Source organism: Rana temporaria, chromosome 4, assembly GCF_905171775.1.
Source record: "Rana temporaria chromosome 4, aRanTem1.1, whole genome shotgun sequence".
NCBI classification, from domain to species: domain Eukaryota; kingdom Metazoa; phylum Chordata; class Amphibia; order Anura; family Ranidae; genus Rana; species Rana temporaria.
Window position 1 is genome coordinate 139007993 of NC_053492.1, and position 19751 is coordinate 139027743.

The 19751-nt window shown below is 47.0% G+C and overlaps 1 protein-coding gene across 1 annotated transcript in view; it reads left to right on the plus strand.

Annotated features, from left to right (window-relative positions):
* Positions 1-19751, plus strand: part of LOC120936619 (phospholipid scramblase 1-like) — a 69454-nt gene that overhangs the window by 25047 nt on the left and 24656 nt on the right. Inside the window, exon 5 of the mRNA XM_040349104.1 lies at positions 18513-18721. Coding sequence (XP_040205038.1) covers positions 18513-18721 — 209 coding nt within the window. The remainder of the gene's footprint in view (positions 1-18512; positions 18722-19751) is intronic.

Here is a 19751-nt window from a genome sequence, read left to right on the forward strand (position 1 = left end):
CCGAGGTATCCATCTCTTCAGGGAGTGGTCCTGTAAACGATAACAGCGGTCTCCATGGCGGATTTGCCGCAAGATCGCCGTTATCAGTGGCGGGAGAGGGGCCCCCTCTCCCGCCACTCTCCCGCGCCCTCCGCCGCTTACCGGAGCCGTCGGTAGCGGCGGAGGCGATCGGGTCCTGCTGCCTGCTGTGTGGGGATGCGAGTGAGGGCAAGATGGCCCCCACCCGTCCCCATAGCATTGCTGGGCGGACGTGACGTCAAAATGTCAGTCCCGCCCATGCGTCTTAAAGAGGCATTTTTTTGTTGTAATTTTTTCAAATGACAACATTTCCATTTTTTTTTTTGCATTTAAGTCTAAATATGAGATCTGAGGTCTTTTTGACCCCAGATCTCATATTTAAGAGGACCTGTCATGCTTTTTTCTATTACAGGGGATGTTTACATTCCTTGTAATAGGAATAAAAGTGATCATTTTTTTTTTCAGTGTAAAAAATAATAAAATAAATAAAAATAAATAAGAAAACATTTTTTTTTAAAGCGCCCGTCCCAACGAGCTTGCGCGCAGAAGCGAACGCATACGTGAGTAGCGCCCGCATATGAAAACGGTGTTCAAACTACACAAGTGAGGTATCACCACGATTGTTAGAGCGAGTGCAATAATTATAGCCCTAGACCTACTCTGTAGCTCAAAAGATGCAACCTATAGAATTTTTTAAACGTCGCCTATCGAGATTTTTAAGGGTAAAAGTTTGACACCATGCCACGAGCAGGCGCAATTTTTAAGCGTGACATGTTGGGTATCATTTTACTTGGCGTAACATTATCTTTCGCAATATAGAAAAGAATTGTTCCAAATTTATTGTTGTCTTATTTTTTAATTCAAAAAAGTGAATTTTTTCCCAAAAACGTGCGCTTGTAAGACCGCTGCGCAAATACGGTGTGACAAAAAGTATTGCAATGACCGCCATTTTATTCTAGGGTGTTAGAAAACAAATATATAATGTTTGGGGGTTTTAAGTAATTTTCTAGCAAAAAAATATGTTTTAGTCTTGCAAACACCAAATCTGAAAAACACCAAAGGTCCTTAAGTGGTTAAGTAACAAGACTATTTGGGTATCATTAGGACTTTGTTTATTAGCATGTTTTAGTTGTTTAGTTTTTGTTCAAGCCAAACCTCATCACTTTAGCGGTGCACAGCATTTTTTGGTCTCTGATGCAAAGGGGAACTCTGATGTAAGCCCCCACTTATATCAGATTTCTCAGCATCCCACCTTAAATCAGAGTTCCCAAACCCCCCCTCCCCCTTACATCAGAGTCTGCAGAGCACCCCTTACATCTGCATTAGTGTAATCCCTCACTCAGATCCAGAAGGGAGGGAGGGGGAGACTTCAGTAACAGACAAAAGTTGTTGAGCTTATTCACCAAAGTATGGAGGCTCAGGCATCAGCACCTTTCATCCATGAAGTATCTGTCGGTTTCTGGGCTTCAAATTTAGGCACAGGCATCCAGCCTGTGTGCATGGCTATCCACTCGGTGGCTGTGGTTCTTGGTTACTTGGGGAGCCAAAGTCCAGTCTGGATATTTTGTCTGGCAAAGCTGTGCACAGCCTGTTGCATTAGGGTGTGCACCCCAAAGCTCAAAGACACGTGTGTGTGTGTGTGTGTATATACTGTATGTATAAGTATAGATCTATATATACATTATATACTGTATATCTTTACTATATATATATACACACACAGAAGTTATAGATATATGCATGTATATATACAGACACATACACTTATACAAATATACAGTATGTAAAGAAATATTTTATTTAACAGTGTCAGTAATACAGAAGTTGAGGTCAGTAGGACAGTGTCAGTAGGGCAGAGGTTGGTGTCAGTAGGACGGTGGATGATGTCAGTCAGTAGAGCAGTGAACAGTGTCAGTAAGGCAGAGGTTGGTGTCAGTAGAACGGTGGACGATGTCACTAGTTTTTATTTGTATTATTTTATTATTTTTTACAATTCTATTTTTTTATAATTTTTTTACAATATTATTTTTATTTATTTTTTACATCTTTTTAGAAGACCCATTGGGGACCCCTAAAGTCTCCCTTTTGAGACAGAGAAAGAGACTGAGGACAGAGATTCAATCCCAGTCCTTTCCTCTGCAGCCTAATGCCGCATACACACCATCACTTTATGTGATGAAAAAAAACGACATTTTCTGTGAACTAAAAAACAACGTTTTTGAAACTTCAATTTTCAAAGACGAAGTTGCCTACACACCATCGTTTTTCTCACAATGTTCTAGCAAAGCGAGGTTCCGTTCACCACGTTTTTCCATTGAAGCTCGCTTCATAACTAGCTTCTGGGCATGCGCGGGTGTAAAAACGTTGTTTTAAACAACGTTTTTTGCTACACACGGTCAATTTCTGTGAAGTAAAAAACAACGTTTTGAAAAACGACACATAAAATTGAAGCATGCTTCAATTTTTTTTTGTCGTTTTTCAGAAGACATAAAACAACGTTTTCCCCCACACACGGTCATTTAAAGTGACGTTTTTAAAAACGTCATTTTTTTTCATCACATAAAGTGATGGTGTGTACAAGGCATTAGCTGCACTGAACAGTGATTGAATGGGAAGTGCTCTGTGCTGAGCGACTTCCTGTTTATTTATAAACTGATACATAGTAAACTCAGGTTACTATGCTTCGGTTATGAATGGATACAGGAGTGATTGGTATGGATCACTTGCTGTGTTCATGCAGAAAAGGACATATTTGCCAGCACCAGCCCCTCTCTCCATTCTGAAAATTCCTGTGTGTCTGAGGCAGCAGCCAGTGGGGAGGAGAGGACAGAATCCAGCAATGCTTTTGGGGGGGGGGCTGCTCAGAAGGAATCTGCATAGCACAGGGTGATTAGGGTGTGCACAACCCATGTGCGTGCCTATGGTGTCCAGGTTTCAGATAATCTGAGACCCGGACACATGATTCAAAACCCAGAATGTCCAGGTAAACCTGGATGGGTGGCAGCCCTATTTTTCATGCAGATAATGTTTTGCCTTTATAGCAAGATCTCAGCTGAACACTGTAGAACCTCATAACTGATGGAGTATATAGTACAACTTCGATGAAGTATACTGTAACTTTTCAGATGAGCTCAATGCAGAAATACAGAATTGTATTTGGTTCACTAGACGATTGTGAGACCTAGGGATGAGCTCCGCGTTCGATTCGAACGTATGTTCGACTCGAACATCGGTCGTTCGATCGTTCGTCGAAACTCGAACAAAACGGGTCGTTCGCGCCAAATTCGAGTGACGCAAAACGTCCCATAATTCACTGGGGCGTTGAGCGCTGATGATTGGCCAAGCATGCTGTATGTCCCGCATGCTTGGCCAATCACAGCGCTCAAAAAACGAAGAGCCATAATTGGCCAAAGCCAGGGTGGCTTTGGCCAATTATGGCTCAGGGGGATTAGTACACGCCCCCCACTATAAAAGGCAGCCTGCACGGCTGCCTAGTGTAGTGTGTTGGCGGTTCTAGAGAAGATCAGTCAGTCAGACAGAGAGAGATAGAGAGATAGAGACACAGTGTCTTAACCAGATAGATAGATAGATAGATAGATAGATAGATAGAGTAGGAAGTGTAGTCAGTATAGTTAAAAGTACAGTTTGTAGAGAATATATTCACATCCTTAGGCGTTGTCAATATATTTATAAACTGTACAGCTCAGCTAGTTTATCTATCAGGCAGGAGATTGTTCTACATGCAGCGCTCTAACGTGTTGTATTGCCTGCATTAGGGATTTACTTTAAATATAATTATTCTGTGTTATTTAACGTGTGCTAGTTAATTGCACACACAGACGCATTACCTGTTACTGCACGTGTGCAATTTATTTGCACAGAAGCGCAGTCGCTGTTAATGCAACTGGGCTATTAAATTGCACAGAAACGCAGTCGCTATTACTGCGTGCGTGCTGTTTAATAGCAACTAAAGGCAGTTGGTGTCACTGCGTGCGTGCTGTTAAATCGCATTTGACCGCAGTCGCTATTACTGCGTGCGTGCTGTTTAATAGCAACTAAAGGCAGTTGGTGTCACTGCGTGCGTGCTGTTAAATCGCATTTGACCGCAGTCGCTATTACTGCGTGCGTGCTGTTTAATAGCAACTAAAGGCAGTTGGTGTCACTGCGTGTGTGCTGTTAAATCGCATTTGACCGCAGTCGCTATTACTGCGTGCGTGCTGTTTAATAGCAACTAAAGGCAGTTGGTGTCACTGCGTGCGTGCTGTTAAATTGCATTTGACCGCAGTCGCTATTACTGCGTGCGTGCTGTTTAATAGCAACTAAAGGCAGTTGGTGTCACTGCGTGCGTGCTGTTAAATCGCATTTGACCGCAGTCGCTATTACTGCGTGCGTGCTGTTTAATAGCAACTAAAGGCAGTTGGTGTCACTGCGTGCGTGCTGTTAAATCGCATTTGACCGCAGTCGCTATTACTGCGTGCGTGCTGTTTAATAGCAACTAAAGGCAGTTGGTGTCACTGCGTGCGTGCTGTTAAATCGCATTTGACCGCAGTCGCTATTACTGCGTGCGTGCTGTTTAATAGCAACTAAAGGCAGTTGGTGTCACTGCGTGCGTGCTGTTAAATCGCATTTGACCGCAGTCGCTATTACTGCGTGCGTGCTGTTTAATAGCAACTAAAGGCAGTTGGTGTCACTGCGTGCGTGCTGTTAAATCGCATTTGACCGCAGTCGCTATTACTGCGTGCGTGCTGTTTAATAGCAACTAAAGGCAGTTGGTGTCACTGCGGCTATTTTGTTACTTTACACTTGAGCCAAGTCGCTCTTACTGTGTGGTTGCTGTTTAATACCATCTGAAAGCAGTTGGTGTGACAGCGACTATTTTGTTACTTTACACTTGAACCAAGTCGCTCTTACTGTGTGATTGCTGTTTAATACCATCTGAACGCAGTCGGTGTGACAGCGACTATTTTGTTACTTTACACTTGAGCCAAGTCGCTCTTACTGTGTGGTTGCTGTTTAATACCATCTGAACGCAGTTGGTGTGACAGCGACTATTTTGTTACTTTACACTTGAGCCAAGTCGCTCTTACTGTGTGGTTGCTGTTTAATACCATCTGAACGCAGTTGGTGTGACAGCGACTATTTTGTTACTTTACACTTGAACCAAGTCGCTCTTACTGTGTGATTGCTGTTTAATACCATCTGAACGCAGTCGGTGTGACAGCGACTACTTTGTTACTTTACACTTGAGCCAAGTCGCTCTTACTGTGTGGTTGCTGTTTAATACCATCTGAACGCAGTTGGTGTGACAGCGACTATTTTGTTACTTTACACTTGAGCCAAGTCGCTCTTACTGTGTGGTTGCTGTTTAATACCATCTGAACGCAGTCGGTGTGACAGCGACTATTTTGTTACATAACACCTGAACGCATAACTATGGCTGGAAGGACAAAGAGAGGCAGAGAGTCACGAGGGCAAGCAGGCTCTGCATCTAGAGGTAACGCTGGTGATGGATGTGGTGCATCCTCTTCAGCACGTGGCCGTGGCCGCTCGTCCTTCTTTTCGGGAGCTGGCCGTGTTGAGCCTCAACATGCTGAGAAATTAGTTGAGTGGATGACCAAGCCGTCCTCATCCTCCTCATCCTCTCTCACACAGACTGATTATAGTTTGTCTGGCAAAGCAGCTGCCAAGGCGTCCTCTACCCTCTGCACAATGGGATCACACAATCCTTCCCTAGTCCCACCGTGTCCTCCTGAGGAGTCCCCCGAACTGTTTCAACACAGTGTTGGGTACATGCTAGCTGAAGATGCACAGCGTTTTGAAGACTCCGATGACGGAACACTGATAGAGGAAGGCATTGATGTGAGCCCAGGGAGAGGGGGTGGCCGAGAGGGACAACAATCTGGGAGTGATGTTCCCCCAGCTGGAGCATACTGCCAGGTTGTCGCCAGTGATGATGAGGAGGGAGGGGATGATGAGGTCATTGACTCTACCTGGGTGCCTGGTAGGAGAGAGGAGGAGGAGGAAGAGGACGAGGCACAGGCACATCTTCAAAGAGGCAGGAAGCCCTCCAGGGGTCAGCTTAAGGGCAGTACACCAACTGCATTACGTGGCGCTGCTGTGTCTCAACGGTACAGCAAAAGTTCTTTGGTGTGGGCCTTTTTTGAAACCTGTCCATCAGATGCTACCTTTGCTGTTTGCAACATATGTCTCAAGCGTATCTCGCGTGGCCAAAACATCACCCGCTTGGGCACCACATGCTTGTCCAGACATATGTCGACCTGCCATGCAGCTCGTTGGCAGGCATACCAGAAAGACCCACACCAAAGACCAAAGCGGTCCTCCCCTTGCCCTTCTGTGACCTCAAACCCCACTAGACCCCTAGTCCTCTCTGCAGCCTGCACCGAAGGTGTAGAAATAGATGTGTCACAACGTAGTAGTGGTAGTACATCCGGCCAATCTACTGATATTACCAGACAAATTTCCCTGCCCCAGCTGCTGCAGCGCCGAAAGAAGTACGCTCCCAGCCATCCACATGCCCAGCGGTTGAATGCTAGCTTAGCAAAATTGCTAGCACTTCAACTGCTACCTTTTCAGTTGGTAGATTCTGCCCCCTTCCGTGAGTTTGTGGAATGTGCAGTACCTCAGTGGCAAGTACCCAAAAGTACTGAAGCCTGGAATGGTGGTCAGCGATAATGGCACCAACCTCCTCTCTGCCCTGCGACGTGGAAAACTCACCCATGTGCCCTGTTTTGCGCATGTTCTCAATTTGGTGGTGCAGCGGTTCTTGGGCAGGTACCCTGGCTTACAGGATGTCCTGAGGCAGGCCAGGAAAGTCTGTGTGCATTTCCGGAGGTCATATAATGCCACTGCTCGGCTGACAGACCTCCAGAGGGAATACAACCTGCCCAAGAACCGCCTAATCTGTGACATGCCCACCAGATGGAACTCTACGTTGGCCATGCTGCAGCGGCTGCACACGCAGCAGAGGGCCATCAATGAGTACCTGTGCCAATATGGCAGCAGAACTGGCTCAGGGGAGCTTGGGTTTTTTTCACCACGCCAGTGGGCCTTGATCAGGGATGCATGCACTGTCCTGTCACCATTTGAGGAGGCCACGAGGATGGTGAGCAGTGACAGTGCATGCATCAGTGAGACTGTCCCGCTTATTCACATGTTGGAGCACACCCTACGTGGAATAATGGACAGGGCCCTTGAGGCAGAACAGAGGGAGGAAGAGGAGGACTTCCTTACCTCTCAAGGCCCCCTTTATCCAGACACTGTTCCTGCTTGCCCACCTGGAACACAGGAAGAGGAGGATGAGGAAGAGGAGGAGGAGGAGGATTGTATCAGCAGCATGGAGGTGGAGCCTAGCACTCAGCATCAACAGCAGCAGTCTTCAAGGGATCATTTACAGTCCCAAGGAACACGTGGACTTTTACGTGGCTGGGATGAGGTGGCTGAGGATCCTGTCGTCCTCAGTGACCCAGAGGACTGTGCCCCGAATGCCTCTGCAAACCTACGCTGCATGGCCTCCCTGATTCTGCAAAGCCTGCGTAAGGATCCTCGTGTACGTGCTATCAAGGAGAGGGATCATTACTGGCTGGCAACTCTCCTTGATCCACGTTACAAGAGTAAGGTAACGGATCTTATGTTGCCATCGCAGAGGGAGCAGAAGATGAAACTACTGCGGGAGGCCTTGCAGAAGGGTCTGTGCAATGCGTTCCCAGAACCGGGGGGATTACCAAAACCTGGCCCTGGACAACGTCTTGCTGAGGCTTCGGTGAGTCAGAGAAGGAGCGGTGGAGAAGGTGGCTGTCTGACCGATGCGTTCAGACAATTTTTTAGTCCGCAGCCCCAAGGTCTGACCGGTTCCAGCAACCATCGCCAGCGTCTGGTTTACATGGTCCGGGAATACCTAGCGGCAAGATCCGACTTGGACACCTTCCCCACGGAAAATCCTCTGGCTTACTGGGTCTTGAGGATGGATCACTGGCCAGAGCTTGCACAATACGCAATTGAGCTACTGGCTTGCCCTGCATCCAGTGTTCTTTCAGAATGTACATTCAGTGCTGCTGGAGGCTTTGTGACCGATCACAGGGTACGCCTCTCCACCGACTCTGTTGATCGACTGACCTTCATCAAAATGAATCAGGCTTGGATCAACACCGGCTACCAAGCACCTGATGCTGATGTTACTGAATAAGAATTTTGTGTTGAAATATCAGATCCCTTTGAGACTGCTGATGCTGAGTGACTGTCCTGTTGTGCTGCTGATGGAATATCCTTCTCCTCCTCACTTTTCATGCTGTTAGCTAGTAAGAAATTTTGTTTTTCTGTGCTCCGCCACCAGTGCCTAAGGCCTAATTTTTCTGCCCCTGTTTAACAGGGGCGCCTAATAACAATTTTTGATGCAATACTTTGCACGTGGCCTAAGGCCTAATTTTTGTGCCCCTGTGTAACAGGGGCGTCTAATAACAATTTTTGATGCAATACTTTGCACGTGGCCTAAGGCCTAATTTTTGTGCCCCTGTGTAACAGGGGCGTCTAATAACAATTTTTGATGCAATACTTTGCACGTGGCCTAAGGCCTAATTTTTGTGCCCCTGTGTAACAGGGGCGTCTAATAACAATTTTTGATGCAATACTTTGCACGTGGCCTAAGGCCTAATTTTTCTGCCCCTGTGTAACAGGGGTGTCTAATAACAATTTTTGATGCAATACTTTGCACGTGGCTCCTTGTTGCGCTCCAATTACAGATATTGGGAGGGGTTGCAGTGTTATGTTGCGCCTAATAACAATTTTGGATGCAATACTTTGCACGTGGCCTAAGGCCTAAGGCCTAATTTTTCTGCCCCTGTGTAACAGGGGTGTCTAATAACAATTTTTGATGCAATACTTTGCATGTGGCCTAAGGCCTAAGGCACAATTTTTGTGCCCCTGTGTAACAGGGGCGTCTAATAACAATTTTTGATGCAATACTTTGCACGTGGCCTAAGGCACAATTTTTGTGCCCCTGTGTAACAGGGGCGCCTAATAACAATTTTTCTTTCAAATAGTTTTTATTGGTATATGTCAAGCATATCAATACAACATTATCAAGTACCGTGTGGTATACAGTGCAGAGTAACTTGCATAGTATCAAATAGAAGGTACAATACCGGGTTACCTACTGTACCGTCCATGCACCCACCAAGTGGGTATCTAGACGGTAGGTAATATATAAACAGAGTGTGAACAGAATACCATTGTGTAACCAAACAGGGGGGGGGGGATGAGGGATAAAGAGGGAGGGAGGGGGGGGGGGGTGGAGAGCATCATAAGTATCAATACAATCAGAGGATAAGTCGATGGTCTATTGACCGTTGTACCAAGTTTGCCAGGGGTCCCAGAGGGTCAGTACCATGGAGTAGGAGTGTTTCCTACGTGCAAGGGTGGATTCGTATGTGTAGTGGGTTCTCACCAGTCGCACTACGTCTGTCAGTGATGGGACAGTTTTGGACTTCCAGTTCCGAGCGATCAGTAGTCTTGTTGCTAACAGTACATGTACAGTTACCAGTCTCAGGGGTGATGGGATGTCTTCAATGGATAGATTAAGGATAGCTAGCGGGGGTGTCAGTGAAATGGGTGTACCAAGAATGTTCTGTAGCATCAACTCCACTGATGACCATAGTGGTCTTAAGCATGGGCAGGACCAGAATATGTGGAGAAGAGTACCAGGGTTTTTACATCCCCTCCAACATTCGTGAGATGTGGCAGGGTGGAATTTGGCTATCCTAGTTGGTGTAAGATACCATCTCATCAGCAGTTTTTGTGAGAGTTCCCAAAGGGAGGTGCAGGAGGTGTATTTGTGGTTGGCTTTGATCGCTGTTTGCCATTGACGGTCAGAGAACGGGGTAAGTAAGTCATGTTCCCATTCCAGGAGTGGTTTGGATTTGGTGAAGGAGTTTTTTTCTTGGAGGGTTGAGTAAATTATGGACGTACCTTTGTTTTTCGTCGTATCAGAGAAGAGGAAGCGCCATATGTGCAGAGGTAGGTGTCCTTCCAAGGGACGAGAGTTGTTAAGGCAATGTTGCAGTCTATAGTACGTGAGGTAGTCTGAAGCAGGGGCCTGTAGGGTCTTTTGGGCGTGGAGAAATGATTTGGTGGCCACTAGGGGACGTAGTTCGTGGACGTGGGATATGCGGTCGGACAGCCAGTGGGGAATAGGCAGGTCAGGGGTCAGCAGCTGGAGAGTTTGTATGGGTATTGGGGTAGGTTTGGTAGCAAGGGTTGGCCAGGAGGAGGAATGGAGTACCGTCCATACTTTGACAGTGGCCTGAATGGTAGGGGAGTATATGGAGAGTAGTGGGTATTTGGCGGTCGTGCTGAATAGCCATTGGGAAAGGTTGGGGCCAGGGACCATGTGGGATTCTATAGCTCCCCAAAGTGTGGTGGGGCGTTCCATCATCCACTCGCGCATCTGTGAGATTATAGTGGCCATATAGTAATCTCTGATGTCTGCTAGGCCCATGCCTCCCACAGACCTATGTTTGACGAGTTTAGCCTGGTTGCATCTGGGTTTTTTGCCTTGCCATAGAAAGTGTCCAAGTATGGATTGTAAGGATTTAAGGTATGATTGTGGTAGAGGGATTGGGAGCGTCCTGAAGATGTACAGTAGTCTGGGTAGGATCATCAGTTTAAAGGCCGCAAGTCTCCCCGCCCATGAGAATTCGTGTTTGGAAATTTTGGCAGTTTCTCGGATAAGCATCTGTTTCATCTCGGTATAGTTTTGGGGGAATAGGGTTGATGTGGATTTAGTCAAATTGATACCTAAATATGGTATACCTGTGTCCGCCCAAGGGTATGGGTACTTGTGTCTAAGCAGGTTGCTAGTGATGGCGTCCAGTCCTATGTCTAGAATGTACGATTTTTGTTCGTTGACCTTATAGTAAGATACATTAGCAAATCTTTTTAGTAATAACTGTACCGAAGCCAGGGAGGAAAGGGGGTTACTTAGCATTATTATCACGTCATCGGCGAACAAATTGATTTTATGGTCTGAGATGCCTATTTTTAGACCTGTTATTGAGTCGTGAGTTCTAACATGTTCTGCTAGGGGTTCCATGATGAGGTTAAAGATTAGAGGTGATAGGGGGCAGCCTTGACGTGTGCCGTTGGAAATCATGAAAGGTTTTGAGAGTATTTCGGAGGTATATACCTGGGCTGACGGGGAGGAGTAAAGTGCCATGATGGCGGAGAGTATGGGACCCTGGAACCCAAATTTTGTGAGAGTCGCGTGCATGTAACCCCAGTGGACCCGGTCGAACGCCTTCTCTGCATCCAGTGATAGGAGCAGAGAAGGCGTTCGGGTCGACCCCGCGGCGTGGATGAGGTTAATGAGTCTACGGGTTGCATCAAAGGCTTGCCTACCTTTAGTAAAGCCGGATTGGTCTTTGTGGATGAGCAGGGGCATTAGGTCTATTAGGCGGTTGGCTATTAGCTTGGCGTGGATCTTGGCATCCAAGTTGAGGAGGGAAATAGGACGGAAGTTTTGGGCACATGTGGGTTCCTTGCCTGGCCTCGGCAGAGTGACAATCAGGGCGGATAACATTTCAGGGGGGAGAGAGGAGGAAGAAGCAGCACCGTTGCAGACAGTAGTCAGAAAAGGTGCAAGTATCGGGCCGAATTTCTTATAGTACTCGCTAGTCAAGCCGTCAGGGCCTGGGGATTTATTAGAGGGCAGACCTGCTATCGTTTGTAAAATTTCTAGGGGAGTAAAAGGTGCGTTCAGCGACTCCAACTGATCCACAGACAACTTAGGGAGATTGATGTCTTGGAGAAATGCTTCTATGTCTTGGGGAGACGGTTGGGGCACCGAACTGTCATCTTTGAGGTTATATAAGGTGTTATAGTAGTGGCTGAAAGCATCAGCAATCTCCGTGGGGTCAATAAGTTTCTGTTTTGAGGAAGGGTGGAACAGGTGGGTAATTTTGGTTTTGGTAATATGCCCCTTGATTCTATTGGCCATGAGCTTGCCAGCTTTGTTGCCTGTGGAGTAATGTGTGGCTTTGAAGTAGGTATGGGCCCTTTCATAAGATTCTAGCAGGTGTGCCCTAAGGTCACTCCTCAGGAGGTCTAGTTTATTTTTAGTATCAAGGGTAGGATTAGATTGGTTCTGAGCCTCCAGTATTCTTATTTCAGAGGTCAGAGTGTCTAGGCGGTGTGTTTTCAACCTCCTCTCTCTTGCCCCAAGTTGAATAAATATTCCTCTTATGAACGCCTTGTGTGCGTTCCACAGCATAGAATTGTCTTTCACAGAACCTGCATTCAGGGAAAAAAATTCAGTTAGACAGTCTGCGATATACGCAGAGTGTTGTGGTGAGTGAATAAGGGATGCATTAGCTCTCCAGATCCTCGATCGTGCGAGGGAGGGAGAGGCATTTAAGGACATGGTGACGGGTGCATGGTCGGACCACGTAATGGTAGAGATATCAGAGTTCGAGATATTGGGAAGGGACCATTTGTCTACCAGGAAATAGTCAATCCTCGTGTAGGAGTTGTGGCGGGGGGAGAAATATGAATAGTCTCTTTCAGTGGTATGCAGACATCTCCAGGCGTCGTATAGGTCGTGTGTTCTCATGAAGGAGCCCATAGGCGATGCAGTCCTGCCCGTTCGGGAAGAGGCGTCCATCGAGTTGTCAGGGACTATATTAAAATCTCCGCAGATGATAAGTCTTCCCTGTTTAAAGCGAGTGAGTTTTTTCATAAGCTTGGATAGGAAGCTGATCTGCCTCGTATTAGGGACGTAGACATTGACTATAGTGTATCTTACATTGTCCAGGGAGCAGTCTAGTGCAAGGTACCTTCCGTTGATATCAGACATGCTGTTGTGGAGGGTAAATGTTATGGTGTCCTTGATGGCTATTAAAACTCCATTTTTCTTCTCAGGGCCCGAGGCCTTAAGGATAGTTGGGAATTGTTTGTTGGTACAGGTCGGCTCTGCCGTGAGTTTAAAGTGCGTTTCTTGCACACAGATGATGTCACATAGGGACGCGCGGGCTGTTTTCCATAGTGACGCCCTTTTAGCAGGGTGGTTTAGGCCTTTAGCGTTTAGGGTCATAAATTTAGGCATTTTCGGTACAGTGTAGTAAGAGCGGATAGTTAGTTACTCACAGTTCGTTGCGGTCTTCCAGGTGTGGGATCAGGTGGGCTGTGGCGTTGATCTAAGTCCTAGTTCAGGAATACGTTTTCTCAGATGTGTGGAGCTCTCCAGGGATCCGGTAGAAGGGGGAAGGAAAGGAGAGGGTCAGGGAGCACAAGGAAGGGCAAATCTTTTTAGTAATAACTGTACCGAAGCCAGGGAGGAAAGGGGGTTACTTAGCATTATTATCACGTCATCGGCGAACAAATTGATTTTATGGTCTGAGATGCCTATTTTTAGACCTGTTATTGAGTCGTGAGTTCTAACATGTTCTGCTAGGGGTTCCATGATGAGGTTAAAGATTAGAGGTGATAGGGGGCAGCCTTGACGTGTGCCGTTGGAAATCATGAAAGGTTTTGAGAGTATTTCGGAGGTATATACCTGGGCTGACGGGGAGGAGTAAAGTGCCATGATGGCGGAGAGTATGGGACCCTGGAACCCAAATTTTGTGAGAGTCGCGTGCATGTAACCCCAGTGGACCCGGTCGAACGCCTTCTCTGCATCCAGTGATAGGAGCAGAGAAGGCGTTCGGGTCGACCCCGCGGCGTGGATGAGGTTAATGAGTCTACGGGTTGCATCAAAGGCTTGCCTACCTTTAGTAAAGCCGGATTGGTCTTTGTGGATGAGCAGGGGCATTAGGTCTATTAGGCGGTTGGCTATTAGCTTGGCGTGGATCTTGGCATCCAAGTTGAGGAGGGAAATAGGACGGAAGTTTTGGGCACATGTGGGTTCCTTGCCTGGCCTCGGCAGAGTGACAATCAGGGCGGATAACATTTCAGGGGGGAGAGAGGAGGAAGAAGCAGCACCGTTGCAGACAGTAGTCAGAAAAGGTGCAAGTATCGGGCCGAATTTCTTATAGTACTCGCTAGTCAAGCCGTCAGGGCCTGGGGATTTATTAGAGGGCAGACCTGCTATCGTTTGTAAAATTTCTAGGGGAGTAAAAGGTGCGTTCAGCGACTCCAACTGATCCACAGACAACTTAGGGAGATTGATGTCTTGGAGAAATGCTTCTATGTCTTGGGGAGACGGTTGGGGCACCGAACTGTCATCTTTGAGGTTATATAAGGTGTTATAGTAGTGGCTGAAAGCATCAGCAATCTCCGTGGGGTCAATAAGTTTCTGTTTTGAGGAAGGGTGGAACAGGTGGGTAATTTTGGTTTTGGTAATATGCCCCTTGATTCTATTGGCCATGAGCTTGCCAGCTTTGTTGCCTGTGGAGTAATGTGTGGCTTTGAAGTAGGTATGGGCCCTTTCATAAGATTCTAGCAGGTGTGCCCTAAGGTCACTCCTCAGGAGGTCTAGTTTATTTTTAGTATCAAGGGTAGGATTAGATTGGTTCTGAGCCTCCAGTATTCTTATTTCAGAGGTCAGAGTGTCTAGGCGGTGTGTTTTCAACCTCCTCTCTCTTGCCCCAAGTTGAATAAATATTCCTCTTATGAACGCCTTGTGTGCGTTCCACAGCATAGAATTGTCTTTCACAGAACCTGCATTCAGGGAAAAAAATTCAGTTAGACAGTCTGCGATATACGCAGAGTGTTGTGGTGAGTGAATAAGGGATGCATTAGCTCTCCAGATCCTCGATCGTGCGAGGGAGGGAGAGGCATTTAAGGACATGGTGACGGGTGCATGGTCGGACCACGTAATGGTAGAGATATCAGAGTTCGAGATATTGGGAAGGGACCATTTGTCTACCAGGAAATAGTCAATCCTCGTGTAGGAGTTGTGGCGGGGGGAGAAATATGAATAGTCTCTTTCAGTGGTATGCAGACATCTCCAGGCGTCGTATAGGTCGTGTGTTCTCATGAAGGAGCCCATAGGCGATGCAGTCCTGCCCGTTCGGGAAGAGGCGTCCATCGAGTTGTCAGGGACTATATTAAAATCTCCGCAGATGATAAGTCTTCCCTGTTTAAAGCGAGTGAGTTTTTTCATAAGCTTGGATAGGAAGCTGATCTGCCTCGTATTAGGGACGTAGACATTGACTATAGTGTATCTTACATTGTCCAGGGAGCAGTCTAGTGCAAGGTACCTTCCGTTGATATCAGACATGCTGTTGTGGAGGGTAAATGTTATGGTGTCCTTGATGGCTATTAAAACTCCATTTTTCTTCTCAGGGCCCGAGGCCTTAAGGATAGTTGGGAATTGTTTGTTGGTACAGGTCGGCTCTGCCGTGAGTTTAAAGTGCGTTTCTTGCACACAGATGATGTCACATAGGGACGCGCGGGCTGTTTTCCATAGTGACGCCCTTTTAGCAGGGTGGTTTAGGCCTTTAGCGTTTAGGGTCATAAATTTAGGCATTTTCGGTACAGTGTAGTAAGAGCGGATAGTTAGTTACTCACAGTTCGTTGCGGTCTTCCAGGTGTGGGATCAGGTGGGCTGTGGCGTTGATCTAAGTCCTAGTTCAGGAATACGTTTTCTCAGATGTGTGGAGCTCTCCAGGGATCCGGTAGAAGGGGGAAGGAAAGGAGAGGGTCAGGGAGCACAAGGAAGGGTTAACAGTAACAACGATAGGTGCAAACAGGTTAACAACAGTGCTGGGTGTGTATAAAACACCGTGGTCAGTAGTATATCAGAAACGACTACTGAATCTTTTGGGGGGTAAAAGTCCGTGTATCAACTGCAACGAGCAGGCACCGACCGGAGTGCATATGTGAGCAATAGGTAATAGCGCACCAACCCTATGGTCAGTTAGTAACACTGGGGTGGGATTCCATGGCATTGTGGTGCGGATGGTTAGGAGAGGTGTCACGAGGTGTTGCATTGCCATCTGGAATAATGTGCCACTTTTTGAGGAGATGGATACCTTCTTCCACCGTGTGTACATTATGTTTAACCCCATTTCTTGTAATCATAAGTTTGGTCGGGAATCCCCATTGGTAGGGAATCTTGTGGTTGTTCAGAGGTTTGGTGATGGTCTGGAGTTGTCTCCGCTGCTGACGGGTGTATTGGGAGATGTCAGCGAAAAGCTGCAGCTTTGTGTATGGCGGAGGTAGCTGGCCCAGCCTTTTGGATTTGGACATGAGCATGTCCTTGGCGTGGTAGAAGTGAATTCTCATGAGGGTATCACGGGGTATTTCAGGTGGCAAGTGGGAAGGTTTTGGCAGGCGGTGGATACGGTCTACGATTGTCTCCACAGGGGGGAGATCGGGTAAGAGCGTGGTGATCATTTTTCTGGCGTATGAATTGAGGTCAGCAGGCAAGACCGATTCTGGGATGCCGCGTATTTTCACATTATTGCGCCTTGACCTGTCCTCGAGGTCCGCCATCTTGGCGCGCAGCCACTGTTGGTCGTCTTTTGCGTGGTCATGGGCATCTACTAAGTCATTGACTGTTACTGTCATGGCGCTCATCTGGTGCTCAATACGGTCCACCCTCCCATTGACATGTGTCATTTCATTTTTAAACGCTGAGATCATGGTGGAAATGTCACTATGCAGCGATGTGTGCAGGGAGATTAGCATGTCCTTAAGCACTGTGTCCATGACAGGCTGGTCTGTGGTGGGAAATGCTGCTATAGGGGATGCTGTTGTATCCAGTGAGGGGAGGTTGTCTAGTGTAGGCCTTACCTCAGAGGCCTGGGGGTGAAGGTCCATCTTCATCCGCGTTTTAGCAGGGCTGGCAGTTGTGGAGGACGGTCCGGAGGGTGGCGGTGGGCCGTGAGGGGGTGAGCTGGGGTGTACGAATTCGTCCCCATCGTCCGGCAGGTCAGTGTATGCTCTCTCTCCTCGCGGTGAGCGGTCGCGGGCGCCATCTTGGATCCGAGCGCCGTGAGGTGAGGAGAAGAAATCGGTGAGTTTTCTCGGTGGGCGGTATTCTTTCCGTTTCCTGGAGGTGCCAGGCGGGTTCCCCATCATGTGTTGGTTCTGGTGGTGCATTTTCAGGGTGTAGGTTGGCCGCTTAAGTGTCGGGATCTCCGGTCAGTGCAGGAGCTGTGGTATCAGGCTTCCATGCAGCTCGGCGGTTGGACACGCCCCCCCTAATAACAATTTTTGATGCAATACTTTGCACGTGGCTCCTTGTTGCGCTCCAATTACAGATATTGGGAGGGGTTGCAGTGTTATGTTGCGCCTACGGACACATTTTTATGCCCCTGTGTAACAGGGGCACCTAATAACAATTTTTGATGCAATACTTTGCACGTGGCTCCTTGTTGCGCTCCAATTACAGATATTGGGAGGGGTTGCAGTGTTATGTTGCGCCTATGGACACATTTTTATGCCCCTGTGTAACAGGGGCACCTAATAACAATTTTTGATGCAATACTTTGCACGTGGCTCCTTGTTGCGCTACAATTACAGATATTGGGAGGGGTTGCAGTGTTATGTTGCGCCTACGGACACATTTTTATGCCCCTGTGTAACAAGGGCGCCTAATAACAATTTTTGATGCAATACTTTGCACGTGGCTCCTTGTTGCGCTCCAATTACAGATATTGGGAGGGGTTGCAGTGTTATGTTGCGCCTACGGACACATTTTTATGCCCCTGTGTAACAAGGGCGCCTAATAACAATTTTTGATGCAATACTTTGCACGTGGCTCCTTGTTGCGCTCCAATTACAGATATTGGGAGGGGTTGCAGTGTTATGTTGCGCCTACGGACACATTTTTATGCCCCTGTGTAACAAGGGCGCTTAATAACAATTTTTGATGCAATACTTTGCACGTGGCTCTTTGTTGCGCTACAATTACAGTATGTTTGAGGGGTGCCCTTTTTTCTACAATTTTGCTTTCCCAAAAAGATAATGCCACCCCCCCACCACCCCTAAAATAATCGAGATATTGTTCCCACACAGCACGTGCGCAACCAGTATTAAATTACTTTGTTCTTATAATAATTTAATGTTGTGCAGGGACATTTCTAAACATGTGCCACTACTAGAGACACACAGCAGGTGTGATATTTGAAGGAATTTTTCATTTTTTTTTTTTCACTTTAAACATCATTAAAATCGCTGCTCCGCAAAAACGTCCGTTTTTAAAATATTTTTTTCGATTGATACATGTTCCCTGGGGCAAGACCCGGGTTCTGAAAGACGTTTACCAACATTAAATTGAATATTGGTCTTTAAAATGATCGTTTTTGAATTCGAACGTTCGAGTCCCATAGACTTCAATGGGGTTCTAAATGTTCGCGCGAACCCGCGGTCTGTTCGAACGTTCTGATGCGAACCGAACCCGGGTATGTTCGGCTCATCCCTAGTGAGACCTTTACAACGCTGTCAAAGGCACCTAAAGAGATCCAGCCCATGAACAGGCTTGTCACCTGAATTTGTTGAACATTGTTGTTATTAATGTTTTCTTGTATATTTTTTTTCAGCTTACAGAAGTCCTGCACCTTTCATCATTACAACTGCTAACAGACAACAAATCTTTTCTACACCACAAGAAGACTGTTGTGCAAACTGGTTTCGATGTTACTTTAATTCATATACTGTGCCAGTTCTTGATAATGCTCACAATGAAGTCCTACAAATACACAGACCTTTAGACTTTTCTTATGGGATATTTCAGTGTTGCCAGAAAAAAGTACGTATAAATACATACTAATAGGTAGATTCACAAAGAGTTAGGCCGGCTTATCAGTAGATAAGCCGACCTAACTCTGAATCTACGCCGGCGTTTGTTTAAGTGTATTCTCTAACAGAGATACACTTAAAGCGGTGTTTCACCCTGCAGAACAACTTTTTAGCATAAAATTCGGCATAGTAGCGCGAGCTACAGTATGCCTGTCTTAATTTTTTTATCCCCGTACTCACTGTGTAATCGTACATAGAAGATTCCGACTGCCCGTGGGGAATGGGCGTTCCTTTCAAGAGGGAGGGTGATTGACGGCTGGCTCTGGCACGTCACGCTCCCCGAAGACAGCCGGAGTAGGTCTCGGCTCTTCACGGCGCCTGCGCACAGACTATGCGCAGGCGCCGCGAAGAGCCAAGCCTATTTCGGCTATTTCCGGAGAAGCGTGACGCGCCAGAGCCGGCCGTCAATCACCTTCCGTCTGGATTGGAACGCCCATTCCCCGTGGGCAGTCGGAATCTTCTATGTACGATTACACAGTGAGTACGGGGATAAAAAAATTAAGACAGGCATACTGTAGCTCGCGCTACTATGCCGAATTTTATGCTAGAAGAAAAAAAAAATGTTTATTTTTTTTATAGGCTGAACCCCCGCTTTAAACAAAGCTAAGATAGGCCGGCTTGCGCCGTTCTATCTTAGCTTGCAATGCTTCTGTTGGCCGCTAGATGGCGCTTCCATTGCGGCCGGCTTAGATTATGTAAATTAGGGAATACGCCGATTCACGAACGTACGCCAGGCCTACGCTGTCGATTAACGTCGTTTCCGTAAGGCCTTAGGCGGCCTAAAGTTATTCCACCTATGAGGTGGAATAACAATGTTAAAGTATGGCCGCCGTTCCCGCCGCCAGGTTCGAATTTTTTACGTCGTTTGCGTAAGTCGTCCGTGAATCGGGAGTTACGTCGTTTACGTCCGCGTCGAAATCAATAGGCCCGTACGGCCTACTTAGCCGCAATGCGCACTGGGAAATGTATTTGCCCGGCGC